This window comes from Neodothiora populina, assembly GCF_041146345.1.
Source record: "Neodothiora populina strain CPC 39397 chromosome Unknown canker_contig_7, whole genome shotgun sequence".
Taxonomy (NCBI): Eukaryota; Fungi; Ascomycota; class Dothideomycetes; order Dothideales; family Dothioraceae; genus Neodothiora; species Neodothiora populina.
Window position 1 is genome coordinate 561,907 of NW_027191415.1, and position 27,253 is coordinate 589,159.

A 27,253-nucleotide genomic window follows, 5' to 3' on the forward strand; every position below is an offset into this window, starting at 1 on the left:
CGACATGGGAGGAGTTGTTACTTCGAGAGAAGAGTGATGTTGATCACATGCGACGGAATGGTCAATAGCAGATCACTGAAGTGGAGTTTTGCCTGTGACAGCGAAGAAGCTTCCCCTGCGTTCCAACCAATTTCACTCTTCATTTGCAAGCACAACACTGTCTGAATAGGCCGCTATTGCTTCTGGTCATACACATTCTTGTTGTTGACTGTGACGCCCTCCACAAGGAGCAATGTGATTCGACCCCGCCATGACAAGGGCCCAGGACGCTTTGACCCCCTCTACCTACCCTCCTCGCCCTACAGCTTACTGTCAGTACGTACCTACTTTACTCTGGCGTTGCAGGCGCGACAACAACCACCAGCCATCGAGTTTCCACAGCTGTCTGGACAATATCTACCACAATTGCAGTCTCATATCCTGCAACTGATACCATTATCCTGATCGCACACTATTGCTTCTGACTCTGTATGACAATTTGTCGCTCGGAAACCATGCCTGATGTGAGCGCATTCCCTTTCTTTTGCAAGTTCTCAAGTAAATAGGACGGAGCCCGCATTCTGATTTGGTATTTCCTTCACAGATTAAGAGAACTGTCAAGCTCGTCACTGAGCAACATGTCCTGTAAGTCATTGTATCTCTCTATTCGCTTCATCGTCATCGTGTCTGTTTGCATGCTAGCATAGACACTGAGTCACACGGCCTCTTTTCGTTCTCGTCTCTTGCTTGCATCACCACATTTTGCTCTTCTAAGCATATATATTGTGCCGAGAGTATCGTGTCAGACCATGTTTCATGGCAAACACCGCATCTGTCATTGGTGGAAGACACATGCGACCCTACCTCTTGGGCTTCCTTCACTTCCTGCATCGTACAAAATAGCAAAGACTATCGACTGACTGAGCTCTCGCTGTCAGGCCCGACACACCCTCCGTGATGGAGGGGTATCCCATGCGTGAATGGAGCATCAAGGTCTTCGTTGTCGGCCCGGATGGCGAGGAGCTACCGGCCACTTGCTTCGACAAGGTCACTTACAAGCTGCACGAGTCTTTCGGGCCCAAGGCCAAGCAGGGTATTTATTCTCGCTCAAGCAGACATGTGCAACAGGACTCATACTGACCGCTTCTCTCCGTGGGTTTGTAGTCAAGAAGGAGCCTCCTTTCCGTATCTCCGAACAAGGATGGGGTGAATTCGACATGCAAATCTCCCTGACCCCTTTCGCACAACCCAAGGGCGAGCAGACCATCTTCCACGACCTTAACTTCCAATCTGAGCGCTACGAGGCTCAGCACCCATTCAACTTCCGCAACCCCAAGCCCGAGTTGCTAGAACGTCTAAGAGAGAGTGGGCCTGTTGGTGATGCGGCGCCTGCAGTCAATGGCGCTGCAAGTGTCGCGAAACCTGCCGGTGGTGCTGGCGAGAAGAGGAAGAAGAGCGCCAAGACGCAGGTTGACATGGAGAAGCTCGCTGAGGGTCTCGAGAGACTGGGCGAGGATGACCTTTTGCATGTTGTGCAGATGGTGCATGACAACAAGAGCGATGATACATACACCAAGAACGATGTCGAGAGTAAGTTGCTTCGAAAAGAAGAGCCTGGCCACTTTTACTGACTTTATCCCAGACGGCGAGTTCCACGTCGATCTATACACGCTCCCGGACGCCCTCATCAAGATGCTATGGGACTTTGTTGGCTCAAAGATCAACATGGCGGATCTGTCGTGAGTGGGCTTAGATGGTATCTAATGCTCTCACGCCGTCTTTCTTGACACCACGCGATCTGCGGAATTCTTGATGAGACGGGTCATCAGTGGCAGTCAAAAGGTTTCCAAGCGCAACGGCATAAGCCGTGAAATTTGATGATGTTTCTGCTCGACGTTCTGACGATATACCCTTGGCTGATCCCCATGAAACAGACTGGCGACCAATGTCACCTTGGAAGCCAGCACAAATAAAAAATAAAGATATTGACGGAGTCTGCTTGCGTGTCAAGAGGGACTCCGTTCGCCCATGTCTTTCTGGGTCTAGCTGTTGTCGAGTGTGTCGTTGCAGATATGCCCAGCATGTTGCAGAGCGAAACCGATCCTTGGTCATGATCAAAAGCGGCGGACACTTTACGTTAAAAAAGGGATTCTCTTCTCTAGAGTCATATAAAGCAAAGACCTTTTGTTTTGTGGGGGAAAGGGGATGACGGGGATGTACATGTGCTTTCCATCAGCAGTGGCCATTGATCCGGATGCGGCAGGGGAGGATTATGTGTTTATGTTTAGTGCGAGGAATGGGATTAAAGGGGAAAAAGGGAACGGGAGAGTAAGGGAGGGAGGAGTATATCTTAATATCTGATCTAGCAATTTGGCCGGTTCTGCCTACCCTACCTACCGCTGTTCTGTTTCCACCGACTGACCTCTTTATCTACCAACTTGCTCTATCACTCTGTTCAGCCTCAATCTCCGTGTCAGTTTCAACCTCTGTCCTCTGTTCCCTCTCATGCTCCCTTTTTCTTTGCCATTCCCTTTGCCTTTGCCTTTTGCTGTGCCTGTACCTTAGCTTGTGCAATCGTCTTTGCTATGCCGTCGACCATACCTCTGCCTATGCCTCTGCCCATCACCTCGACGTCTTACTGTATAGAGTGTCGTCTTACTCCATCCACGAAAGAGCAGAGACCACGCGCCGCGAGAAACCACCTAGACGAGACGCAGTGGCTCCGCAAGTCCAGCAGTACAAGAACTCCGTGTACCGTAACAAGACACATAGATAGGAACAGAGCAAAAGCAGGCAGGAACTTACTTTACTCGTCTGATGACGAGACGGTTCGCCTTTTCCTCTTTGTCTCTTCGATTCATCCTCTCTCACTCTAAATCTACAATGACAACAGCAACTATAGCAATATTTACTCCCAGCCCAGCGCCACCGCTGCCTTAAAACCGACACGAAGAAAACAAAGCCTGACCCGACCGATGCATAAACACCCCCAAACGCATCATTGATATTCAGAAAAGAGGAACAAGCGCACTAGTGACGATCTCCTAAGTTGGGAATTGTGAAGTTGAAAGACTGCACTGGACAGGGTTGCCCTACTTACTGCTCTGCTTTTACTGATCTTCTCTTTGTCGACTTCGTTGATTTTGTCTGGTTAGGTACTCTTTTTACCCTTCTAAGATGGGGACTTACTGGATAGTGAAGTATGATGTGCGATTCGGGACGTGGGATATGGGCTGTCTGGAGAAGCTTGACAGGATTGGAATTAAGGGTGCTAGGAAGAGGTGTTTTGCGGTTCGAAGCGAGTCTCCGTTGGTAGTGATAGTGACAGCATATCAAACCTGACCAGTTTGGAACAAGGACAAGAGGACGACGCGACAGAAAAGTGAGGCTAGGTACACTTCAGAGAATGGAAAAATGAGTATCGTCAGTAGTATAAAATACCCGATCACAACAGAAACAAGATAAGAAAGAATGAATTAAAACTCCCTTGTAGCCAGTCAACCAGCCAGCCATTCTTTCCTGTTCCGAGTCGTCCTTGATCCCACGCTTTGTGCCCTCCCATCCTTTCATCCTTGGTACCTCCTTTCCCAATGTCCCCGTTAGTCGCCGGCCGGACCATCAGAAAGAAAAAGATCCATGAATGTCGGAAACAGAAACAGAGCACAGAAAATGGAACCAGACAAGGGAGAAAAGGCCATAATGCTGTCGAGTCATCCGTTTATTTCTGTCATCCCACCCAAAGCCGAGCCTGGATCTCTCGTAGAAAACAAAACAAAACGCCAGTAGCTCCAGCCCGTCATTATTCAATGAACCCCATCCCCAATACACAAACCTGCTCGCGTGAACAGTCACCGCTCCATGGATGCAATATAGATCAGAAGAACTATTTCCTTTCTGGATGAGCAATGGCTTTTTCCTCGAAAGCAGGCCCGACATTCCTGCACTTGGGTTTCTCGCCCAGTCCATGCGACGGTCCCTTGTTGCACCTAGAGCAGCTGACATCGCCCATCATGTTCTTGCTGCACTGCTCCTGGCACTTGAGCCCATGGCGTTGAACCAACGCCTTTTGTCGAGGTCCCGTACCAAGAGGCTGAGCATCCGACTTGGGCTGCTTTGAGGACTTGTGGCGTAAAGCCAGCAGACGGGTGACTCCAGGACGAATCGTGTCGGCGACTATATGCGAAGTCTGCTGATTGACCCTGCAACCGAACGACTTGACTCGCGCAAGTAGAGACGCTGGGACAGCGTCGTTGCGCAACGGCGCAGAAGGTTTACGGAGGAGTCGCTCCTTTAGTCTAAGGGAGTTGACCCGAGCACGATTCAGACCTTCCTTGGCTGGGATACGTTTCATGACAAGAGAGCCAATGTATGTTGACGCATTATTGGCCAACGAGCTGGCTGTGCTCAGCATCTGCCTGTCTTTTTCGACGACGAATGACATGACGCTGCTGACAGAATAGACAAGAGACGAAGTGCTGTTCGACAACTCTTGCATTGCGTTTGCAACGGAGCCAGCGACACCATTGCGTAGTGATCTCGCACGTAGTGCTGATGTCTTGAGAGCGTCATGAGTATTGTTAATCAATTTGTCCTGAAACGCCCTCGCAGCAGATGAAGCATCTACCACGTCCCGCTGAAGGTCTTGTTGTACTTGTCTCGCAACGTTCTCATATGTGGCTCGCTGGGCAAGCCGATTTCCCAGGTAGACTTTGACAGTCTCATTGATACGCGGACTGGCGGTAGATTGGACGTCTAGGATGACCTGACCGTGAGCATCATAGGGGTTGAGCCGCAATTGGTATACACCTCCGATAAGTCTAGTGGCATTGTAATTGACCATACTGTTGTCGTTTCTGAAGAGGCCAATGTAGGCGTTGGATCTATACTGTCTCGGCAGAGAAACAAAAAGCTGATCTGGCTTGGCAACATAAACATTGATGCTGGTCGGAAAAGAAAGACCGATCGTGGTAGAGCCTGACTGGACCCCAGTAGTAGTTGGATAATGCAAGACGTTTGCAACATCAACAGACGTTACCGATGACCTGTTGAAAGCCATCGCAAGCGCGCCCTGACGTGCTGACAAGTCAGAAACAGCATCAGACTTCAGATACTTCGAGGCTGCTGTGCTCAAGGCGTAGAGGGCCAACGAAGTCATGAAAAGGAATCTGATTGTGCGTGTGATACTCCCTAAAAGTGGAGATTGTTCAAAGGCCTGCTTCATCTGGCACCTGGTCTTGAACATGCTTCTGGGCGTGCCAGCATCCTCACTTTCGTACATGGCTGTACTCGTGTGGTGTAGACTGCTGCATTCGGCCAGATGACGGCTCAGGTCGTCGTTGTTCACATCATGGACAAAATTGTGCAGAGAGATGACTTTAGGCGGTTGTCTACGTTTCGAAGTGGCATGTTGTCCATCATGATTGCGCAGAGATAGGAAAGAAAAGGGCGGATCAGATCTAATGGCAGCCTTCAGCACGGGCGAGGGCACAAGAACATCGTTGCATGGAGCGGAGATCTCAAGCAAGGCAACATAATTGCAGCAAAGCTCGAGAGCCAGAGATCCAGCCAAGGCTTGATTGCCCTCGATGGTGTGCCGGGCTTGTTCGGGATGCTTCAAGCATTGCTCGGTGTGAAAGAAGATGGCAATGTGTGGGACCAATTCAGCAATGCCGAGATCTAGGATGGCTCCACTCTTCATCTCGACTCTATTTCGTTGAAGATCGTAGTCAACGGCGTGGTCGACATTGACAACGACGGCATCTGCTCCTGGACCGGTGACACGGAATTGTTGATTGTATAGAGGGAGAAGGGAATGAGAAGTGGAACCCGACACTTTTGTGATGGAGTCAAGGATGACAGCATGGCCGGTAATGGCAGACATGATCTTGGAAACGACGAGCAGTTGATGGTCCTCGTTAAGGGATTGTCCAGCGACAAAGAGTAAATGCAAGGGAGAATCGGGCATGACATAAGGCTGATCGGCCTTTGTAAAGGCCGCGATATTGTGCGAGGTCGCCGCAGGGCAGGGCATGACGGGACGGACAGCATGAGAAGCAGAAGCCGGTGAGCTCGTCTCGTACATGGCCAGACGCTCAGTCATTGCAGAATGAGTGGAAGGGACGATGGTGTGATCGCTCATCATGATGCCCTGATCCAGCTCTTCTGTCTCGTGAGGTCGACCGCGAATGTGAAGGGGCAGATCGTCGAGGTTGATCCGAGTGAAATCATCGACCGAGTCGGAGATGTCATCTTGTCCATCGAATCGATCACTGACGGTGTCGGCATTGGAGACGGTGTCACCACTCAGACTGAGCTCGTCCGGCTCGGTCGAGGCATCGGGTGTCACGACACGACTGATGAGGGAGCGTAAAGATGGATTGAATTCTGGGGAGTAGGCTTCGGATGAGGCTGTAGACGCCATGTCGTCAAAGTCACTGTCTCCGTGGCCGAGGCCGTCGTCGACGACAGCCAGATCCTCCGGGCTTGACATATCAGCAGCGGTCTGAGCAGTCTGAGCTGTTGCAGTATATTCAAGAGGTAAAACAAAGTCCAAAGTGTCTTGGGGTGAAGTGGGGAATTTCAATATGTGATCAAGGGAAGGACAAGACTCGAGAGTTGATGACGGATCGTGGGCCTGTGTGAGACTCGACTCTGGCACGTCGTCACGATAGCACGAAGCTGGTTGAGAAGGAGCTTCACTGTCACACGGTTCGGCCTTCTCGAGCTTTAGATCGACTGTTGGAGGACTGACGGCCTCTGCAGCATCAGCATCAGCATCGAAAGTCGACCCAACCATGTCAGGCAGAATAGATGGCTCGAAAGATGAGAATGGAAAGAAGGGTCAAGGCAGAAGTATTGTTGACGTCAAATTGTGTATGTGATCTTGAGAGTGCGTGCGTGCGTGCGTGCTTGCGTGTATGCGGTGGAATGTAAAGGGTAAGAACGGAAGCGATGATGATATTTCTACTCTCCACTTGAGCCGTGCAAGAGTGAGCATCGATAGACGTCTTGTGATAGGTGCTTACCGGTGGATAGTTTTTATTCTGAAAATGCTAAGATGCCGTTGGCTAGAAAGGTATGTATGGAGGAAGGTGAGGGGCAGGGCAGCAGGGCAGGGGCAGTGTTAGTCAAGGTATCCCGAACAGGGGGGAAATGGGAATGGGAATGGGAATGGGAATAGAGCTTGGTTGTCTCAGTTGTGTCTGTAATCGATGGGAGGCAGAACTTGCTGGAGGCAATCAAGCTGTCTTTCACTCAAATCAGTAGTCACAGGCTTGTACTTGCGGAAAAACAAGCAGGAGCAACGTTGACGATGAGAGAATAAGATGGGATAAGGTAGCGACTTGGAAGGTGTGAGTCGAATGTCGAATGGTGTTGTCTGAACCCGTGCATGATCGACATGATTGCGGGGGAAGCCGGCGATAAGAGGCAGCTGGGCTTCGGTGGGAAGAGGGTAAAGGCATCACAAGTCACCGTAACAAGGTGCACAGGTGCATGTGAAGGCCGCCCGAAACCCACGTTCATCCACTCACCGTCCTTTGATCCATCGCTAGTGTCCTTATAACACCCTTTTACTCTCTCTGCTCTGTCCTTCTACTGTGCCTGTTTTCACCCATGTTTTGCATGGCGGTAAGAAAGTGGTCAGCACATTACACATTTCCTCAGCACTCAGACCACCTTGACATGTGGACCAAGGCCAAATGAATACATGATGAACCCAGCTCTGTATTCATATGTACCGTTCAGTTGCCGTCTTCTCACGTAATAACAGAAAAGAGGAAGAAGAAAACTCCGATTCCGTGCACGCTCGCTGTCGTCAAGACAATCAACGCCTCGTTTTATGCCAGACATAGAGGTTAGAGGTTACAGCTGCCCCAAGTATCACAGCATCCTGCCATTCCGTGCAACAGAATTACCGTTTATGCCGGCGTAATCCACCCGCCGGCCACGTCCACCCACTGAGGCAGACAGCTACCCTCCTTGAGCTCGACTTCGGGCACTTCGGGATCGCATCTGCATCTGCAGCCCACTCCGTTCTCCTTTTCGGTATCCCAGTCTTCCCAGTACTCGTCTTCTGCAATGCGTTTCTTTTCGTCAGTCGTCGTCTGTTCCAAGAACGGAGGCCGAGGTAATTGTCGTGCTGGTGCGTTGGCCGGGCAATGTGCAATGGTTGTGTGTCGGTAACCAATGTCACGGAAGTAGTGGACCTGCGAGGGCGAGAGAAGGGCGCCGGCAGCCAGGGAATGGATAGGAGCATCACCCCACTGTGTCGTGTTAGCCATACCGATGCTGTGTCAAAATATCATACAAAATGCACTCACCCTCTCCATCCAGAAACCTCCGCTGCGGTCCATCATCTGGAAGAAGTCTTCGTACTCCTTGCTTCTGAACCAATCTAGTCTGGCAATCTCAAAGTTGGACCAGAAATGGCACATGTTGTAAGTCTCGCCCTCCATAGCCTCGGGATCGACATCTTCGAGAGTGCCGGCACCTGGTTCGGTACGCAGGATGTCCTCGGGAAGGGGTTTCTTGTATTTGGGATCATCCTTGGGCAGCTCTTCTTGCTTCTCCTCGGGCTTTGGCTCCAGGAACATCTCCCAAAGACCTTGTGAAGTGATGTTGTTGACACGTTTGTAAGCCGAGGCGTATCTGAAAATGTTGGGGACGGTCTCCTTGAGTTCCTTGACCGCAATGGTGAAGCCGTAGGTCTTATTTTGGCGTTCCATTTCGAGGAATGGGTCACTGTGAAGGCGCGCGGTCAGCTCACTGATAAGATGTGTATGGTCGCAGGGTGGCACATACTAGGTAATGTCGCAGAAATACTTGATCTCGGGCTCGACGCGCCAGTACCAGTCGTACTTCTTGAGAAGCTCGTGCTTGTAGAAGAATCTATGCGTGCTTGTCAGCAGGGACCTCTTTATGGCAACAACAAGAGAACATACCCAGAGTAGAATCTGCACATGTGATGATAACTCTCCATGCCACCGTACATGATTGCGGCATCTCCTTGCTTTCTGATACCTTCCTTTGCGACATTGGTGTCAACCCAGTCAGGGTAGCCCCACATCCAGGGCTCGATCTTGCCGAACTCGACGGGCGAGCTGGTGTGGTTCTGCACCTGCTCCTTGAAGGTCGAGTTGAAGTCTCCGTCGTTCAAGAAGACATATGGGTAGTGGAACCACCTGTTGAAATGTCTCTCGACGGACTTGATCGATTGCAGTACGCCCTCCAGCTCTTTATTCCGGGCAAGAACGACAAAGGCGGCATTAGCACGGGGAGCAGATGCCGCTTGGGCTTCCGGGTCGAGGCAGCCCGTCACGAAGACTTTGTCATGCTTTTCGCTGATTTTCCTATGAGAGCAGCTCGTGTCAGCGAGGCGTTTGATTTTCTAGACAACAGGACAACCATACCTGATGGACGGCGGCGCGCCTGCGGGAACGAGGATTCTACCCGGCGATGAGGGATGCCGCACAACGAGGACAAGGATTAATATTAAAACAATGCAAGGAAATAAAAGTACAATTCCCAGGGGGACGGAGATGCGCGAGTTGTCCTTGAGACGTATGCGGCGTCGGAAGAAAGCAATTGATCTGGGCGAGATCTTCTCTGCGCTTTTCGAAAGCCCATCCAGGGTAGGGATGTTTTGCGTCGAGGGCAGGCGCTTCCTCACACTCTGTATGAAACTCATGTCCACAAAGATGTTGAGTGTGAGGTCGGTTCGAAGCTTGAACGCCGACGAGGAAGAAAGTGGAAGGGAAACGTCACCGGAACTTGAAATGGATCAGGTGTAGCCAGACAGGCTCAACGTTATCGCAATTCCCCAGTGAAGTGACCAAGACAGACCACCAAAAGGACTGTGCAAGGGTATCGGAGAGTATTAAAAGCGTCGCAATGCTGACGAGAGTGATGCTAGCTGTCGTTGAAATGCAGACAGTGTGCAAGTAACGAGCGACGGGAGAGGCTTCTCTCCTTCGTGTTTCGTTTCTGTACAGTAGTAGTATATTCTGTCTCGACCTCGAGCAAATTCGGGGATCAGAATCGAGAAGGGGCTCAAGACGTAGCCATGCACCAGGTAAACATGCAAAGGAGTTCTGCAACCGGTGCACAGATGTCGAATAGAGTTGTGTGGGTAAATGTGTGGGTGTCGCACTGCCGCTTCGGAGGTGGGTTCCTTGGGGAGCGCGACTGCAAGTAAAGTGTAATTGCAAGCAAGCAAGTCAAGCTCGTCCGTTGAAAGGGGGCTGGCCGGCTTAGGATATGACAACAGTAGCAGCAGTAGCAACAGCAGTAGCAAGCAAGAGGGCAGGCGGGAGCGGGAGCAGAGTGAAAGCAACTAGCAGCACGCACCAGAAGCAGTAGAAAGCACCGAGACCTTTGGCTGAGGCGAGCTACTGCGCAGTACTAATTCTAAGGCAACCGAAGGTAACTCCACACAGGTACTCTAGTAGCGGCGGCGGCGGCAGCGGCTCACAAGCAACTGGCACAGAAGCAATACTGTACTGTGCTGTATCGGTGTACTGAACTGTACCTTGCGTAGGCCGGCTTGGGACATTCAGGGTTCAACGGCCGTCTATTCGCTTTGGCAAACTACCTTAGAGTACGGTAACCTAAGGAACAGTACTGCACGAGTACCGTAAGTAGTAGGTTTACTCCTTTCCGTTCGTGGGAGTTGTATTCTTCCGGATCATATAGCCAACCCGGTACTATACACTGGCTTATTGCTAGAAAGTCGAGTACATGACACCTTCTAGAAGTTGTGCTCATCAACTACGCCTCGACCAATGCATTTCCCCATGCCGACCAGTAGAGACTCCCCCTCGGCTGGTCTGTGTTTTAAATAGCACTAATTATCGAGTCCTCGAGCTTACGCAATACCCACCACTGCCCGGCCGCATCGATATCTTGGCGCCAATTCCCACTCTCCATCCTCCAGCACATAACCCCGTGTTTGAGGAGGCAGTGAGAGAGAGGCTCTGGATACTTGGACCACTCTCGGACCAAGGTCTTTCGCCGCAACAACTTTGCGAACAAGCTGGCGTTGGTTGTATCGCAAAAGTGCTTTAGCCAAGTGCAATCGATCTGACTTGTCCGTACCAATCACCCGTGATCTCGAAATATCATCTTGCATGTTCATGCTACTGAGGGACCTGAGATTCATGAATGCACAAGACACGTGATCTGCATACAATAATCTAGACCAAACCATCACAGACAAATAAAAAAATGGCCAACATAAAATCCAAAGACCTCTCCTTCAACAAGCAAGAGCCCGCATTCCTGCGTCGCATGCGAGAGGCAAACTCGGGCCTCGGCGACCGCCACGAGAGACAAATAGCCCGACCGCAACGTCTGCGCGACCCCAATGCCGACGAAGAGGACGCGCCGACATACGTCGACGAAGAAGGCGGTACCCTGAGTAAAGCAGAGTATGAGGACCTGTTGAAGACACAGAGCGAGGGCGAGTCTGGCTCTGTAGGTGGTCGTCTCGGGGCTGCCGTCGAACCAAAGGAGGATGTTGGCGGTGCGGTCGAGGGGGAATTACAGGGAACGGATCCCAAAGCTTCGGGTGCGCTGAGGGATGGATCCAAGAAACAGAGTGTCGTGAATGTGGGCGCCCCGAGCAAAAAGAGGAAAGTGGCAAAGGTTGTCGGCGGCGGCGATGATGACGATGCTGCGGAAGTGCAGCATGGCCAGCATCCGAAGAAGACGACCACGACCAGTGGCGACGGCGACAAGACGAAACGAGCGCCGGCGAAAAAGGCCAAGAAGAAGGGCAAGCCGATCAAGCTCTCATTTGGCGATGACGAAGAGACCTGAACATTGCCACCGGCCCCAAGACAACTCTCTCGAAGAAGGTCGCCTGCAATTAATAGCGACCCCCTTCCCATCTCTTACCTCTAATGCGCGGTACTGAAAGTAAAGCCGTGCACGACGCTTCATACCTCGGACTGAGGATCTATGCCATAGCCGTCCTTGCCGTCCCATTGGCAAGAACAGTCAGCTGTGTTACAAGAGGGCCTGACTTGTCACTCCCCCTTCCACCGATCCAGCTTCTTCACCGCCCATGACAGAAGCGATCTGGACCCGGTCATGCAGCGCGAAGGTCGAGATTTAGGAACATTCCGAGCTGCAAGGAGCTTTATTTGTGATACACACTCCAAGTATTATAGACTCGTATTGTTGAACATCACTGTGGACGGAAGGGTCGCTCGTCGCCACAGAGCATGCGTCATGAAAGGCCGCGGCTAGTTGACCACAGTGCGATAGGACTTCATCACGCAGATCGAAACAGCACACGATAGTCTCGAGGACTTATACACACGCGGTCAAGTAGAGAAATAGAAGAACCTTAGTTCAAGACATGGAATTATGAAAGCAAAACATCCATCTACACAGGAGGCAACTCCTCTCTGCAAACAGGACACTGTAGTCTATACTTCATCCACCCCTCCAAACAAGCTGTGTGGAAGATATGTCGACACGGCGTGACCATGTATTTTCTCCTCTCGAGCAGTAGCGCTCTGCCGCCGCCTGTCGTCAGTGATGTTTCTCCTGCTGTTGCTCCTCCCGTTGATGATGATGACAGCCCGCTTAAGGCCCCTAGTAATCTCGTGTTGCTGCCGTTGTTGTTGTCGCCGCCGCCGCGGAACACAGGGACTTCTAGGTCGCCCATGCAGATCGCGCAGTCGAACACTCGCTTGTTCTTGTCTCGGCTTTTGCTCTCCGAGCCTCGGCGACTGCTGGCTGCGCTGCGCGTCTTCGCGCGTCCGGCAGCAGCAGCAGCAGCACCACCACCACTAGCGACATCAGGAGAGGAAGTAGCACTGGCGTCAGCGACGGCAAATGCTTCAGCGGCGCCCATGGGAAGATTACCGCCACTGCCACCGCTACCGCCACCTTCCTCGTCGCCGTCGTTTCCATCTCGTAGAACCGGGTGGTAATCATACGCCTTGGGCACCCAGTCCGAGTTACCCACGATATCGAATCCGCGGGGCAAGAACCATCGGGGACCCAGCACTTCCTGAGAGCCCAACAGACCGACCTGCAGCGCGACCCATGTGATCAAGATCACTAGACCTAGTGTGTCGACGTCGGCGAATGCGACGTTTGATGCGTAGCCATAGAAATAGCAGAACGGAACCAGGCGTAGGGCGGACTGGCCCATGACGAAGTCCCAGCGGAGGGCGCGCCGGCAGTTGCGTTGCACGTTGCGCGCGATTTGAGGGAGCCAGAGGGATAGATATGTCAGCGAGAGGAGGGTGAAGTAGGCTCGTCTTGGTGCTGGTGGCCAACTTGTTGCGTTGAGGGACAGGAATAGGAGGATCAAGAGGAGGAGGTAGAAACGGGTATAGAGGGCGCCGAAACCTGAGGGACCGACGCCGCCGCCTCCTGTCGTGGTGGTAGTGGTATTGGTGGGATTCGCGTTAGGGCCTGCTGGTGGCGGAGAGTCAGGTTGGGTTATGTCTTGGTCCGAGGGGATGAAGACAGGCGTCGCACCCGTATCTATCGGCCGAGGCGCCGTGACAGGCAGGGGCAGTGTGTCTGCGCCAGCAGCTGTAATCATAGGGATCGGGCGTGTAGGTGGAGCGGGACTGGCAACAGCAGTAACGTTAGCATCTGCAGCAGTCGCGGCACGAGCAGCAGCAAGAGCAGCGACGGCTGCTTCGCGTCTCGCTCTCTCGACTCTTTCTCTCTCTGGGGCTTGCACGGTATAGATGTCCAGCAAGAACCTCATCCCAAAGAAGCTGACACTCATGAACGCAAGGAATGCCGTTCCGATCAATGGCACCCATACAGCTTGCACGAACAAGCTGGCGAGACAGAGCGTCATGGTAGTGTATCCATCGCCCATGGCCAGCATAGCGATGGTGTAAAAGCTGATCCTGCTCCTTGTGCTCGGCGTGCTGGCATCGCGCATTTGACGGACGAGCAGCAGCACTTGCAGAAAAATAGCAAGCGAAAAGATGAGGATATGTTGACGAGCACGCATCCATTCGACCTCGACCTTGAGGCCGACGAGGTGGTTGGCTTCCTTGATGACATAATCTGGTGGGCCCTTGGACTCGATGATGTAGCCGCAGTCAGGCGAGAAGGCCAAAAGCGAGAAGCGCATATCGCGAGGTGATGGTGGGAAAGCGCCCGTAGGATGACGAAGCTCCGTCTCGATCAGGGGTAGAGTCGAAGCAGGAAGTGAGACGGGATATTGCTGAAGATAAACAACGAGTTCACACTTGGGCAGCGGCGCAGAACTGTCGCTTTGGCCGTCAGGAAGTGAAGACCAGGGATTGAAGCCATGTATGAGGCCATCTTCTTGCTCGCGAATTGTTGCGCCCAGCGTCCGATTCAGCAGCTGCTGCGTGAGCCCATAGTTGTATCTGGACACAGTCATGTGCGGCAGTGCAAAAATTCCCGCAAACTTGTCGGATGTAGTGGCCAGCACCACATTGCCTGTCTCGAGGAAGTGAACACCATACAGATTCGCAACCCACTCACCTTCGCGACCGATATCGTCGCCGCCCACACTGATGCTCGCGGTGATTTCTCTCAACACATCCCTCTCCGTACCCATCTCTTTCTTGCCGTCTCCGTCAACATCAGTGCTCACCACCCTCGACAGCAGACTTCTCGCATCATCACTCTCCTCGAAGACAACACGCAGCCATCCGGCCTTGGCCTCGTCGCTGACATTTCTTCCAAACTCATCGACGTCGATGGGTCCAAATGGCCCCTCGGCAGCAAATTCACTCATATCAAGGACCGGCCTTTCCATGCCCGCTTTCTCAAGCGGCGAACGCACCCAGTCTCCGTGAACAACACCAGTGATGTTCTTGTACAGCGCCAATCCCTCGCGCCCACCATGAGTGCCTCCATCCACCCCACCTTCTTTAGCAGGATCCTTGACAAACATCATATCAAAGCCATCCAGCAAGCCCTCATTCTCCTTGCCCAACGCATGCCCAGTCATATCTCTGCTCCTCCTCTTGACGTCGTCCAGCCTGTCCCACACAAACCCACTCTCCCGCTGCAGACCCGTGAGATTGAAGAAACGACCCTCGGCTCCGCCCCCATGGCCTCCTTTCACCGCCGCAAAGTCTCCATAGCGCGTGGTGTTCAGGAGGTCGAGATCGCGGTGCTCGCGGGCGAGGAGAGCGGCGAAACGGGTGCGAGCCGACGGGTGTTGACTCTCTGCCGGTCCGGTGTTGGGTCCTGGCGAGAAGAGGATGAAGAGGAGAAGTAGCAGCGTGATTATCGCGCGTGGATCGGCCATTTTTTCGACCGGGGGGTTATGCTTTTCCTGACCGATTGCTGTCGATGCTCAAAGGCCTCCGTCCAGGCAAATGGGAGGGTCGATTATGACAGAGACATGATGATGGTTTTGGTAGAGTGTCGGGCGCACGTGAGCTTTGAGGTCCGATACCAGGTTCAAGGTCAAGAAAGCACGCGAACGCGGTCGATGGTATGTACAAGTGTATATCAAGGTGGTTTGTCTAATTAAGTGTATTATGGTCACCTTCGAGGGCTGGGCGGAATTAACATCGGGGTTTACAAAGGGAAAGCGTCATGCCACTCTTAGAGTCCAGATAATCACCAGAGCCACAGCGTAGCTGAAGCAGAGGGCAGGCGGATGTATCATGATAGGTAAACGAGAAAAGATGGTGTTCATTGATATATTACTTCGTTTGTTTCTTTCCAAAAAGGGGGTATTCGACGCTGTTATGTGTGCAGAGAAGAGAAAGTTGGATGCAGGAAACAGCATCGACCATCCCTCATCCTAGGAACCTGAAATCATTGCCTGACAGTATCCCTGCCTGCCAGGTCGCCTACTTCGTTGCACTCCGTCGCCGTCTTCTCACATGGTTCCTCCCAATAACTCCAACACGCCTTCGAGATTTTTCTTTTTCGTTATGCTCAAGGATCGTACTGTCCGGCGAAGCCAGGCGCGACGCCCTCAAGGTCAACCCTCACCACTCTACCCCTGATGTCACCGCTTTCTCTCACCAAGTTGCCAAAGTACTTCCTCGCCACCTCGCTCTCTGTTTGCAACTTGACCTTCTCTTTGCGCTGCTCTTGTAGCTTCTCAACGCCGCGCTGCAGGCCCTCGCGGAGCTTGTCAGCAGGAAACTTGAGTGCACGACGGACTTCGCCACTGATGCGGGTCGAGTTCGAATGCACATAGTCGAGTTCATCGAGTTCGTGGGAGAGCTTAGCACTGATCCGACGAGGTAAGGAGTGAGGGATGCTGTTCAGAGCATATGATACTGCGAGACCAGCTGTGAAACATGGTTAGCGACGGCTGAGGAATGAAGACAAAACGTATTCAGGAACTTACCCGCAACGATGAGACCAGGAAGGATGAGTCTCCTCAGATTGTTGGCACCCATGACCTTCACAGCACCGAGGGCGCCGTCAAGCCATCCCACACCGCCGAACATGCGGCCTCCAACGACACCCGCGACGGTGACGGCCATACTGGTACCTGCCACCTTCTCTTGTCGCTCCCAGAGCGATGCTAGGTCGAAGAAATCCCAAACCTCAACATCAATGTCAATCTGTCGAGCCAGTGCGTCTTTCCGGCTGCGGAACATCATCTCTGAACGGAAGGTCAGGTCGACATAGTCATCACCGAGATGCAGTAATCCGAGCGACTTGATCGCATTGACGCCCTGCACGGTTCTTCCCCGAGCAGACTCCTCGCATTCGCGTACCGTTCCTGAAATGGAGTCGAGCATGGCTGCTTTGATGTCGTCGGCGTATTGATACGCACTGAACATGCCTTCGTAGCGTACACCAAGGTCGGCCTCACCTACACGGGCGATTGCAGAATTGAGAGTATCGCGCGTCTCTGTATAGATCTCTGATGCGGTCCGCTCAATGGTGTGATCGACGCCATCACCAGCCTCAGCACGGGCTTTCTTTGACTGTTCGTACACAGGCTCAAGTTCTCTAAGCTCCTTGGACACTCTTTCGAACTCGTTGGTTGCAACATCGCGGTTGACGGTAGCGAGACTACTCAAATCGCCAAGAAGGTTCATCAGGTATGTCTTTGCGGGAGCGAGTTTGGAACGGGCCCGCTTCTCAAGCACGAAGCGACGTAGCGAAGCCTCGAGCTCGTTGAAATCGTCGATTGCCTCCTTCTCCTTGCCCTTACCCTTCTTCGAATCAGGCGGGGAACCGGGCTCGCCATGCTTGCCCGAATTTTCTTCGTCATCGGATGGTTTGTCGCCATCGCCGTCGTCAGGGCCGGAGAAGCCCCCACTGCTGCCACCACTACCACCAGATCCCCCTGGTGGCCCTCCAGGTGGAGCAACAGGGATGGCGTTACTTGAGACAAAGTGGACCAACTCTGAGGACTCCTTGAAAGTGGCGGGACTGAGATGGTTGACCTGCTTCAGGATCATCTCCTGGCATCGCTTCTTGTCTCGGATGTTGTCGTAACCGTTGACCACCATGAACATGTATGCCTTTTCACGCGCGGCGTTGAAGATGAACTCCTTTGCCGAAAGCGTGAAGTGGTTTGCTGCTGAAACGACGAAGACGACGACATCGATCTCCTCCTGCCGCGCAAACACTGCGGTAGTCTTCAGCGAGTCGTTGTTCAGGCCAGGTGCATCGATGAGAGCGATGTCGACGACACCGTTGTTTAGCAGCGACTGGTCGACGCTGCGGATGTCCTTGATATAAACCTTGCACTGGCTCCACTTCTCATTGTCGATGACAATGTCCTCGAGTTGCTTCAGCTCAAAGACTTCGTAGGTACTCTCGTCGTTTCTGTCGTACACGAAGCCGTTGGGGATAGCGTGGACCTCCTCCAGACCACCATTCTCCCTACAGTCGAGGACTTCGCAGAAGATGGCAGTACACGGTTGTTGATCTTCAGGTAATACTTTTCTTCGTAGCAGGGCGTTGCAGAATGTGGATTTGCCGGCGTTGAGATCTCCTGTGATGAGGACTTTACTCGATGTGTCTTCGATGCGCTCTCTTAAGTTGAACAGGTGTCGGATACTATTGTTGATCTGATTGTCGAGCAAAGAGGCAACTGATTGCTTCTCCAGAGAATGCACGATCTCTGTCTGCGCCAGACCCTCCATCTTCAATTCGATTTTCAAGACTGAGAATTGTTGCGACAACTGGGGAGTGACGAGACGGGGGGCATCTACGGCAGCCTGCTCCTTGATTCTTGCGGCATCCTTGCTGGATTCTGCCTCGAGGCTGTTCTCGCCCAGGGAGGTGCCTGCTCGACGTGGGCCGAGAGGCCGCGCTGAGGGTGGCGATTCGCGGTGGTTGTCCAAGGTTGTCTGAGAATGAATGAGGCCGGGACGCACGTCGGGTCGACGAGTCGGACTAGGAGTTCGCGGACGCTTGACTGTAGGGTAGTGCGCGGGCCACTTGGAGTTCATTTCCTGTAGCTTCTTGAGTGTTTCCACCGTTTGCTGGATGGCGCGAGCCAGAGAAGTGCGGTTTTGGTTGTAGAATAGTTGGTGGACATGGCTGGCGACCGCCTTCCTCTCCAGGTCGGCTGTTTGTGAGTGTCAGCATCATACACAGCTGGTTTGTCAACGGGAAGTCTTACATTGTGGACCCCCGGGTCCGGCGGGCGACGACGGCGTGAATCTGTCCTCGGTCATGCCAGGGTTGAATCCCCGGGCCATGCTCGTAGCATCAGCTTCACTGCCACCGTATCCCGAGTCCTGGTCCAGCATTGCAGCGAGTCGGGCAGCATGTTCTGACGTTGATCCGGAGCCGACTGTCATGTAATTCGGTCTTCCAGAGATTCGACGGTTGGAAGACGAGCTTCCGGCAGGTGAGGCGGATCCGCTGACAAAGGGATCACTTCCGTCCATGATTGCGATGTGAAGTTGGTATTAATGAACAGGTCTAGTGCATCTCAGATGATGTCTGTATTCTCTGCTTCTTCTGATCTCTGGAGCGGGAGTATTAGATGGTGGCGCGAAATGCGGATGAAGTACGTCAAGATGATCAAAAAATTAAGGTAGTCAGAAAGGGAAATGGCGAGATCAGGATTGAAACATTGAAACCTGAGGCAGCCGCAGCAGCCAAAGTCAGCCCTGTCGGATGAAACTCTAGTTTTCGGCCCGCTTGCCGGGGACGCTCGGATCCCTTTCTCCATTGCCATCTCCAACTGCTGCAAGCACAAAGCGTGAAGTCGCCTGTGAGCCCTAAGGTAACGATACCTGAACCTTACCTGGTAGTGAGTGATACTCGTGCCTCAGTCTACTGTGCCGTTGCCCTGGGGTCAAGTCAAACAACCTGAAGCGGGTTGGAGACAAGCAGCGTCACACTGCGCCCAAGCTTCTGCCTGGCCTTTGGTGGTGTCTTTTCTCTCCAAAACACCCCCACCAAGTCACTCTTTCAGTCTTGAACAGTTGTCGACCGATTCCACAATGAATGTACGTATCACTTACTACTCGATTCATCGTCCGTCAATCGGACTCGTCGTTAATGTCATCCGCAGGTCATCGAGTGGGCCTTCGGCAAGCGCATGACGCCGGCAGAGCGACTACGGAAACATCAACGAGCGCTCGAGAAGACGCAGAGAGAGCTAGACCGCGAGCGCACAAAGCTTGAGAACCAGGAGAAGAAGCTGGTTCAAGACATCAAGAAGAATGCCAAAAATGGTCAGATGGGTGCTGTCAAGATCCAGGCAAAGGACTTGGTCAGGACGAGGAGGTGAGCGACACCGCAGTAAACGCGCACTTCAGGCGCTGGCATTCAGGACTGACCCGGCTTTTCAAAGATATATCCAGAAGTTCTATCAGATGCGCACGCAGCTTCAGGCCATCTCCCTACGGATCCAGGTATCGCGCCTTCAGACAGCCCTCCTGTCATCACACCCCACTAACACCCTGTTCAGACCGTTCGAAGCAACGAGCAGATGATGCAGTCGATGAAGGGTGCCACCCAATTACTCGGCAGCATGAACCGACAGATGAACCTCCCGGCTTTGCAGAGAATAGCCATGGAGTTTGAACGAGAAAACGACATTATGGATCAGCGACAGGAAATGATGGACGATGCCATTGACGACGTCACCGGCCTTGAAGACGAAGAGGAGGGAGAGGAGGTTGTGAACCAAGTCTTGGATGAGATCGGTGTTGATCTCGGGCAGGCAGTGAGTTACCATATCTACACACACATCTGTTCTCCTTCTAACAAGATTGCAGCTCGGCGAAACTCCATCTGGCATCCAGAAGCAGGATGTGCCGGAAGGAAGAGTCGCACAAGCCATCGGCGGCGACCCTGGAGATGATGATCTCCAAGCCCGTCTGGACAGTCTCAGGCGGTGAATGAGGCAAGTCGCCTGTATGGCAATGGGATGGAGTATAGCATGTGAGCTTTTTAGCAGGCAGGGCGTTCGGCGCGCATTTAGGCATTTGGCCCAGGCATGAACATGGACCACCTTGACATGCAGCATTGTGAATATGAATACATTATTCAACACTATTAAGATATCCGCGAAACAAGCGATGCAGCACATGACTAGTAGATGCCCCGAGGTAGGGGAGATATCGCCGGAGATCTATTACTGGCCTCATGACACGGCGTCACAGGGTCATAACTTCTCTCTTACGTCTGCGTGTAACAAATACACCCCAACTTCTTTGTTGCTTCCACGCTTCCGCAGCAGACCTTACATAATGCAGATAGGCAGTCGAGAGCGCTGCGCTGCGCTGCGGTTACTGCGGGGTGGTGGCACCGGAGAGCTGGCGAATTAGATTGGACCAGGCAGTGACCTCGCGCTAACCATCTGGGTAAGGACGCTCAGCTAACCCTGCATGGAAATCGTTCCCAATGTCCTCATGTCTTGCGGCACTCGCGCATGACTGGCGGCCGATCCAAAGAAATAGGATAGGGAAATAAAAATTTGTCTTTGCAGTGATTGTGTGATGAGAGCAAAGTAGACTGAGGTGGACAAGGTAAGCGGACGCTGTGTGGCTCAAGGACCACGTTAGATATTCACGTTTCGTTACGGTAGGTACGATACACGTTATTATTGTGCTTTTGTACAAATTCAGGACTGTACAGCGCAAAGCCGCTACAAGGACGACAATTACCGGCAATTCGAGCAGCTTCACACGAAACTCGAACCCTTTTTTTTTCCCCTTTGAATGTTCCCGGCACAAAGTCGCTGGCGCTGCTCTGGTCTTGTGCGCTTCCTGTGTTCGAGGCGCTCTCTCTTGGTCTCTCGGACGGAAACAGCGGCCCAAGCGCCCGATTGCGACGTCACTCACATCCCCTCTTTGAGCGACCTGGGCACCGACCTAGGCACGCTTCTGTTCCACTTTAGGAGAAGCAACTAATCCGACCATCATTACGACGAGATACCTTACCTTCACATTGGTTTTTCCTCACCCATCCCCTTGATACAGTTGCCTTTCTGCTTCTCCATCTTCCGACCTTGCTGCAACCCACATGAGTTGCATTTCCTCGGATCCGTGATTCTGGGCTTTGGTCTCGAATTAAAATTAATCAAACCTCGGTGGGTACCTGCGTGTCCTTTGTCCCACACAAGGCCTTCCCCTCCTCCTCTCCTTCCTTCTCATCTATCTATTGATCGGTTCATTGCCCCACACTTGGGGTTTCACTCTACCTACCGTACAGCAGGCGCGTGTGGCAGCCTCAAATCATCCGCTACTTCACGTCGCGATAGACAGTGGCACCAATCGCATCCCGCTCCTCTCATCTTCGTGTCATCCGTATCGTCAACGGTAGCGCCAGCTACACCACAGCTTTTATTTTTGCTGATATCATAACCCGCCTTGTAGCACCTCATCTCCTTCAGTCGCCTCCATCACCTCAGCGTAGTCATTGGTAATTGCTCTCAATTGCACTTCGATCCGAGCATATCCACGAGTGCAGTCTGCTTCTTTCAAAGCATCGTCCCCGCCGACAGCTTCGTACCTCTGCTGTAGCTTCGGATCCGATCGCGGCCGCTTCTAGATAAACACCATCACGCTGGCAGGGACCAAGAACCGTCGTTTCTCCGGTCAAGGAGGCCTTCTGAACAGGATGTTTGGTTCATCCAAGGAAGGTGACGCATCCGCCATTGATACCTCTCACATTTCAGAGAACCAGCCCATGGCCACTACAGAAAGCCCTACGATGGACGGCGCTGACGAGAAGACGCGCAAGGGATCTGGCGAGGGGTCAAGCCCTCCTGGCGACAAGAAGAGGAGAAGCAGCGGCGTGTCAAGAGCTAGGGATATGCTCTCGAGTGCCCGACAATCATTGCATCTCAGCAGTTCGCCTAACGACAAGAGCGACAAGCCTCAGACACCCATGCAGAAGCTTGGTAGGACGGATCCCGCCCTCAGTGTTCCCCAGGGATCTCTCAACAACTCTGCTGGTGAATCCGTACCCAGTGCGAGATCCACCTTCAGAGTAGGAGTCACCGAAGACAAGAACAAGAAGTGTCGAAGAACGATGGAGGACACACATGCCTATCTCTACAACTTCCTCAGCACACCCGCACCCGCTCTCGGATCAAAAAGGGAGAAGCGTGCCTCTCATTCGGGGTCTATTGGCTCTGTCGACTCTTCAGATGTTGTCGAGACCGATAATGGATACTTTGCAATCTTCGACGGCCACGCTGGTACCTTCGCCGCCGATTGGTGTGGCAAAAAGGTTCACGTTCTGCTCGAGGACATCATCCGGAAACACCCCAACACACCTATTCCAGAACTCTTGGACATGACCTTCACAACTGTGGATCAGCAATTGGAGAAGCTCCCGCTCAAGAACAGTGGCTGCACAGCTGTCACTGCAGTCCTGCGCTGGGAAGACAGAATACCCAACCCGCATTCTGCCACTGGCTCCACAGCCATTGCTCCCGCCGCGGCCGCTGCCGTCAAGGCAGCATCGGAGTCCTCGTTGTCAAGTAAGGACTCGAACGCAGATGCAGCAACTCAAGGCACAAACTCGTCTTCGGCTGCTGCCATGACAGAGCATGAGGCTAAGTTACGACAAGCAGCTACACGCCAACGCGTCCTTTACACTGCTAACGTGGGCGATGCTCGCATCGTGCTCTGCCGCAACGGAAAGGCGCTGCGTCTGTCTTATGATCACAAGGGCAGCGACGAGAACGAAGGTAAGCGGATAGCAGGTGCTGGAGGCTTGATCTTGAACAACCGTGTCAACGGAGTGCTCGCCGTCACTCGTGCGCTGGGCGATGCGTACATGAAGGACTTGGTCACCGGCCACCCCTACACCACCGAGACTGTGATCCAACCGGACATTGATGAATTTCTCATCTTGGCTTGCGATGGGGTGAGTGAATAAATGTCTCTGCTAATCAGAGTGGATGTTTACTGACGTGAGTGGCAGCTCTGGGACGTATGCTCGGATCAAGAAGCGGTAGACCTTATCCGTTCTATACAAGACCCGCAAGCGGCATCTCGTGCTCTCGTGGACCACGCTCTCGCGCGCTTCTCCACGGACAACCTGTCGTGTATGGTGGTGCGCTTCGACAACCATGCCGTACAACAGACGGTCGACCGCAAGGCGGAGCCGATCGGCGTCGAAGGTGACCCACCGACTCAGAGAGGCAGCATCACCGAGACCGAAGCCATCATCGGTAAGCAGAAGGAGATTCTCCACGAGAGCGGAGAGTACCTAGATCGCGTGCCCAGCAACATCCTCGAAGAAGAGGAACCCGAGCCAGGTCCAGAGCTCAACCCTGCGGCTTTAGAAGCAGCAAGGAAAGACAAGAAGCCCGAACCGGCCACTAAGTAAGGTTAGGTGGAAGAAAGGGTAGCAGATGGAGTACTATGACTTAGAGGGTCTCGGGGATTTTTATGATTGGGAAGGGAGGAAATGGCTTGGCTGGGAGGTCCCTTCGCACGAGCATGACATGTCGCCCACGAAGTTGTCGGGACATAAGGTATGCTCGGTCAGCAGTGACAAAGCCCGAGAGTATGTCGGGTATTATTTGCTTTACAAAGTTACGAAGTAGTGTGCAGCAATTACTGTCAAAATCATGTGATATATTGTCCCGATTATTGTAGTTGTGGAGCCCCGCAAAGATAGATACAACTAGGTAAGTGATAGCGGCGATCAACAGAGGGCCAAGAGGTCTAGGACGATAGCATCTCATGATCCTCGCTGGCTCCAGATCCGATTATGAAAATTCTGAGACGACGGACCTCTGCGGGACGACGAAGACAAGTGCGTGGATCTCGGACAGAGAGAGATGATATCGAGCAACAGAGCAGCCAAGTAAATCGCGGTACGACGACGACGACGACGACGACGACGACGGGCTCGGTTGCTCACCTCAGTGTCCCTATTTTCCCTTGCTTTTACCCCATAATGGACCAGGATACTCCAACGGCACAGCCAAGCGCAGCGCTAGACACAATAATGGCTGAAGCTGAAGCTGAAGCTGAAGCTGCTGATGCTGCGCTCGAGCACAATCCGACGCCGCCATCAGTAACGACGACGACGGCGGATATAATCCAGGTCCAACAACAGCAACAGCATCAGGACCAGCAACAGCAGGAAGCGCAGGGAGCTGATAATTCACCCAATAACCCCGACTCTCAAGACACCCAAACCACTCCCACCAAGACTGTTCTCCCGCAACAACGTCATCGTCAGCAGCAGCAACACCACCATCACCATCCTCGTCCTCTTCCACACACCTCTCAATACCACCAACACCACCACCATCACCAGCAGCAACCTCAGCCCCACCAGCGCCATCACCCTCAAGCTCACGACCCGCCTCACCCTCACACTCATCGACAGCACACGCCGCATACCCACAAACGACCTTCAGTGGCCGATCTTGCACCAGCGCCCGCCGCCTCTGTCCACCCGCCTGCGACCACCGTCACCTCTACCACCTCGACAGGAACTGCAATCGCGGCCGGCAGCCCAGCATCTCCCACCACTCCCGCCGCAGCAGCAGCAGCAGCCTCCTCGCGCAACAATTCCTCGGCGTCATCGAGCTCCGACAGCGGCGCACCGCAGCGTCCACTTCCCTTTGTCGCTCCCAGTTCATACCTGAGGCCACGGTCGACCGACCACACCGCGCATGTCGCTTCTGGAGATCCGAAACAGAGTCACGATCAACCCGCGCAGAGCAATCTCAGCTTCCGTGTTAGACCGATGAGTCCATTGGATCAAGAAGAGCTCGAGGGCTTGGTGAGTCTGACTACAAATAAAATATGAATGACCCAGGCGCTGACCGCACGCTTCACCACAGCGTACCATACGAGCCTTCCTCAAGGTCCGCACCAGCTACGATGTCCTGCCCCTCAGTTTCCGTCTTATAGTCTTCGACACCGCACTTCTTGTCAAGAAAAGTCTGAATATCCTCATACAGAATGGTACGCATCACTGCGGTTCCTTGGTCTGCCCTTGCGCGGCACTGTCGTCGCTTTCCATACTTATTTTTGTTTTACAGGCATTGTCTCAGCGCCACTATGGGATAGTAAAACCTCGACGTTCGCCGGTCTCTTGACTGTTTCAGACTACATCAATGTGATCCAATATTACGTGCAGAATCCCGACTCGCTCGGCACCATTGATCAATTCCGACTCAATTCCCTTCGCGACATTGAAAAGGCCATTGGCGTCCAACCCCTCGAAACCATCTCTGCTCACCCAATGCAGCCTCTCTATACCGCGTGCCGACGTATGCTCGAGTCGCGTGCTCGCCGTATTCCTCTTGTCGATTTTGATGACGAGACGAACCGAAGCATGATTGTATCTGTCGTCACCCAGTATCGCATCCTGAAGTTCGTGGCGGTCAACGTCAAAGAGACACAGATGCTGAGGAAGCGCCTGGCCGATGTCAGATGTGCCACCACCGAAGGATTGCAGACTGCCTTCATGGACACTCCCGTCATGGATGTGATCACGCTGTTTGTCAAATATTCAATCAGCAGCGTGCCTATCCTGGACGATGAAGGTAAGACTCATGGGACTTGCGACGAGGTGCATCAACGCTGACGCGATCTCCCCACAGGCACACTTGTCAATGTCTTCGAGGCCGTGGATGTCATTGCATTAATCAAGGGTGGTGTATATGACGATCTCTCCCTCACCGTTGGCGAAGCCCTCCTCAAGCGTTCCGATGTACGCTCCTTCCCCTTCTGTCGACGTTGCCGGTTTCGAATCTTGCTAATCACACCCGTCAGGATTTCCCGGGCATCTTTACATGCACCTTGAACGACCGTCTTGACTCGATATTCGACACAATTCGCAAGTCTCGAGTCCATCGCTTTGTCGTCATTGACGAAGATCGAAAGCTGCGAGGCTTACTGACTTTGAGCGACATCCTTGAATACATTTTGCTTGAAGGCGTCGAGGGCGATGAGTCGTGACCCCGATATAAGGGTTGACTAGAGAGGCGAGACAGGAACACCCACGAATGGACATTGCATAACACGGAACGAATTCATGAACAAAGACCAGAAAGTCGCTAGACCAAAAAATCTCGCAATAAGAGTCTATCGGGTGGGTAGGAACGGGATTACCGGCCCTTAGGAGCCAATCCGTTGAATCAACCCATGATGTAGAAGTAGTGGTGACACTGCTAGGAAATCCTGACATGGCGCTCAGGCGTCGAGGAGTATAGAGTCACAAAGGAGGTCGGGTAGGTTATGATACCCATGGTGAGTCCAGACAAATCTCATGAGAGTTCCTCCAAGCTAACGCATGCCTGCGTCACAGATGGAAAGTACGGACCAAATTAGTTTCGGACCTGTTCTTCTTTATAGATCAAATACACACTGTTTCCGCAAGTCACTTTTCTGGACTCATGTATCCTCCTAACTTTCATACAATTGACTTGATCAGCACATATCTTTTTACGTCCCCTGTCCCAGGAGCTAATGCTAGAGCAGGACGATGGCCGTCAAGGCGTTCGCTTGCTACTGCTGACCCGGCTTCTTTGCTTTACGAAGCCACAAGTTGCACATGCCTTACAGCACAAGATTGAGAGCATCATCAAGCGTACTCGCTAATCGTAAGCCAGTCTGTTCTCCTCTAGGCATAAATCATAACGTTGTATCAACTTTGATCGCTCTGGACGTATCGCTACGGCCGTCTTGCTTCAAAGCGTCGTTGCCATTAGATTCACGATTTCCAACAGTTATTCCAACCTCTCGGTCTGCAAACCACAATAGGCTCTTCGATCACGATCCACCTGACTCATACTCACTATGGCTGCCTTGTTCTATGGGCATTGCATGTGCTTACTATCTTCTAGTGATAAGAATGAGCTGCGAGTGAGCGTTAGATCCACTAG

At 52.7% G+C, this 27,253-nt stretch overlaps 8 protein-coding genes across 14 annotated transcripts; 5 read left to right on the forward strand and 3 right to left on the reverse strand.

The window, feature by feature from the left end:
• Positions 1–470: 470 nt before the first annotated feature.
• Positions 471–1,722, forward strand: AAFC00_006260 (uncharacterized protein; the record flags this gene model as incomplete). Of its 2 annotated transcripts, none has more annotated exons than XM_069346187.1 (5): positions 471–503; positions 584–624; positions 918–1,072; positions 1,144–1,569; positions 1,622–1,722. In XM_069346187.1, 5 exons carry the CDS (start codon positions 471–473, stop codon positions 1,720–1,722), a joined length of 756 nt encoding a protein of 251 aa, XP_069197395.1. The 2 variants fall into 2 exon arrangements, with proteins under 2 accessions (XP_069197395.1, XP_069197396.1); XM_069346186.1 differs by having other exon boundaries at positions 495–503.
• A 6,176-nt stretch (positions 1,723–7,898) lies between these two features.
• On the reverse strand, positions 7,899–9,667 carry AAFC00_006261 (uncharacterized protein; the record flags this gene model as incomplete). The annotated part of the gene is made up of 5 exons (XM_069346188.1): positions 7,899–8,243; positions 8,301–8,721; positions 8,782–8,868; positions 8,922–9,329; positions 9,390–9,667. 5 exons carry the CDS (start codon positions 9,665–9,667, stop codon positions 7,899–7,901), a joined length of 1,539 nt encoding a protein of 512 aa, XP_069197397.1.
• A 1,535-nt stretch (positions 9,668–11,202) lies between these two features.
• AAFC00_006262 (uncharacterized protein) lies at positions 11,203–11,796 on the forward strand (the record flags this gene model as incomplete). Its single annotated transcript, XM_069346190.1, has 1 exon — positions 11,203–11,796. One exon carries the CDS (start codon positions 11,203–11,205, stop codon positions 11,794–11,796), a length of 594 nt encoding a protein of 197 aa, XP_069197398.1.
• A 571-nt stretch (positions 11,797–12,367) lies between these two features.
• Positions 12,368–15,247, reverse strand: AAFC00_006263 (uncharacterized protein; the record flags this gene model as incomplete). Of its 3 annotated transcripts, none has more annotated exons than XM_069346191.1 (1): positions 12,368–15,247. In XM_069346191.1, one exon carries the CDS (start codon positions 15,245–15,247, stop codon positions 12,368–12,370), a length of 2,880 nt encoding a protein of 959 aa, XP_069197401.1. The 3 variants fall into 3 exon arrangements, with proteins under 3 accessions (XP_069197401.1, XP_069197400.1, XP_069197399.1); XM_069347828.1 differs by having other exon boundaries at positions 12,368–14,728; XM_069346192.1 differs by having other exon boundaries at positions 12,368–14,368.
• Positions 15,248–15,888: 641 nt separating this feature from the next.
• AAFC00_006264 (uncharacterized protein) lies at positions 15,889–18,821 on the reverse strand (the record flags this gene model as incomplete). The annotated part of the gene is made up of 3 exons (XM_069346193.1): positions 15,889–16,250; positions 16,310–18,496; positions 18,551–18,821. The coding sequence occupies 3 exons, from the start codon at positions 18,819–18,821 to the stop codon at positions 15,889–15,891; spliced, it is 2,820 nt and encodes a 939-aa protein (XP_069197402.1).
• Positions 18,822–19,382: 561 nt separating this feature from the next.
• AAFC00_006265 (uncharacterized protein) lies at positions 19,383–20,285 on the forward strand (the record flags this gene model as incomplete). Its single annotated transcript, XM_069346194.1, has 5 exons — positions 19,383–19,388; positions 19,454–19,668; positions 19,736–19,796; positions 19,853–20,110; positions 20,163–20,285. 5 exons carry the CDS (start codon positions 19,383–19,385, stop codon positions 20,283–20,285), a joined length of 663 nt encoding a protein of 220 aa, XP_069197403.1.
• A 1,723-nt stretch (positions 20,286–22,008) lies between these two features.
• On the forward strand, positions 22,009–23,730 carry AAFC00_006266 (uncharacterized protein; the record flags this gene model as incomplete). 2 transcript variants are annotated; one of them, XM_069347829.1, is made up of 3 exons in its annotated part: positions 22,009–22,876; positions 22,970–23,265; positions 23,323–23,730. In XM_069347829.1, the coding sequence occupies 3 exons, from the start codon at positions 22,009–22,011 to the stop codon at positions 23,728–23,730; spliced, it is 1,572 nt and encodes a 523-aa protein (XP_069197404.1). The 2 variants fall into 2 exon arrangements, with proteins under 2 accessions (XP_069197404.1, XP_069197405.1); XM_069346195.1 differs by having other exon boundaries at positions 22,009–23,265.
• A 387-nt stretch (positions 23,731–24,117) lies between these two features.
• On the forward strand, positions 24,118–26,327 carry AAFC00_006267 (uncharacterized protein; the record flags this gene model as incomplete). 3 transcript variants are annotated; one of them, XM_069346197.1, is made up of 5 exons in its annotated part: positions 24,118–25,143; positions 25,205–25,328; positions 25,406–25,912; positions 25,970–26,079; positions 26,142–26,327. In XM_069346197.1, 5 exons carry the CDS (start codon positions 24,118–24,120, stop codon positions 26,325–26,327), a joined length of 1,953 nt encoding a protein of 650 aa, XP_069197406.1. The 3 variants fall into 3 exon arrangements, with proteins under 3 accessions (XP_069197406.1, XP_069197407.1, XP_069197408.1); XM_069348317.1 differs by having other exon boundaries at positions 24,358–25,143; XM_069346196.1 differs by having other exon boundaries at positions 25,108–25,143.
• Positions 26,328–27,253: the final 926 nt, after the last annotated feature.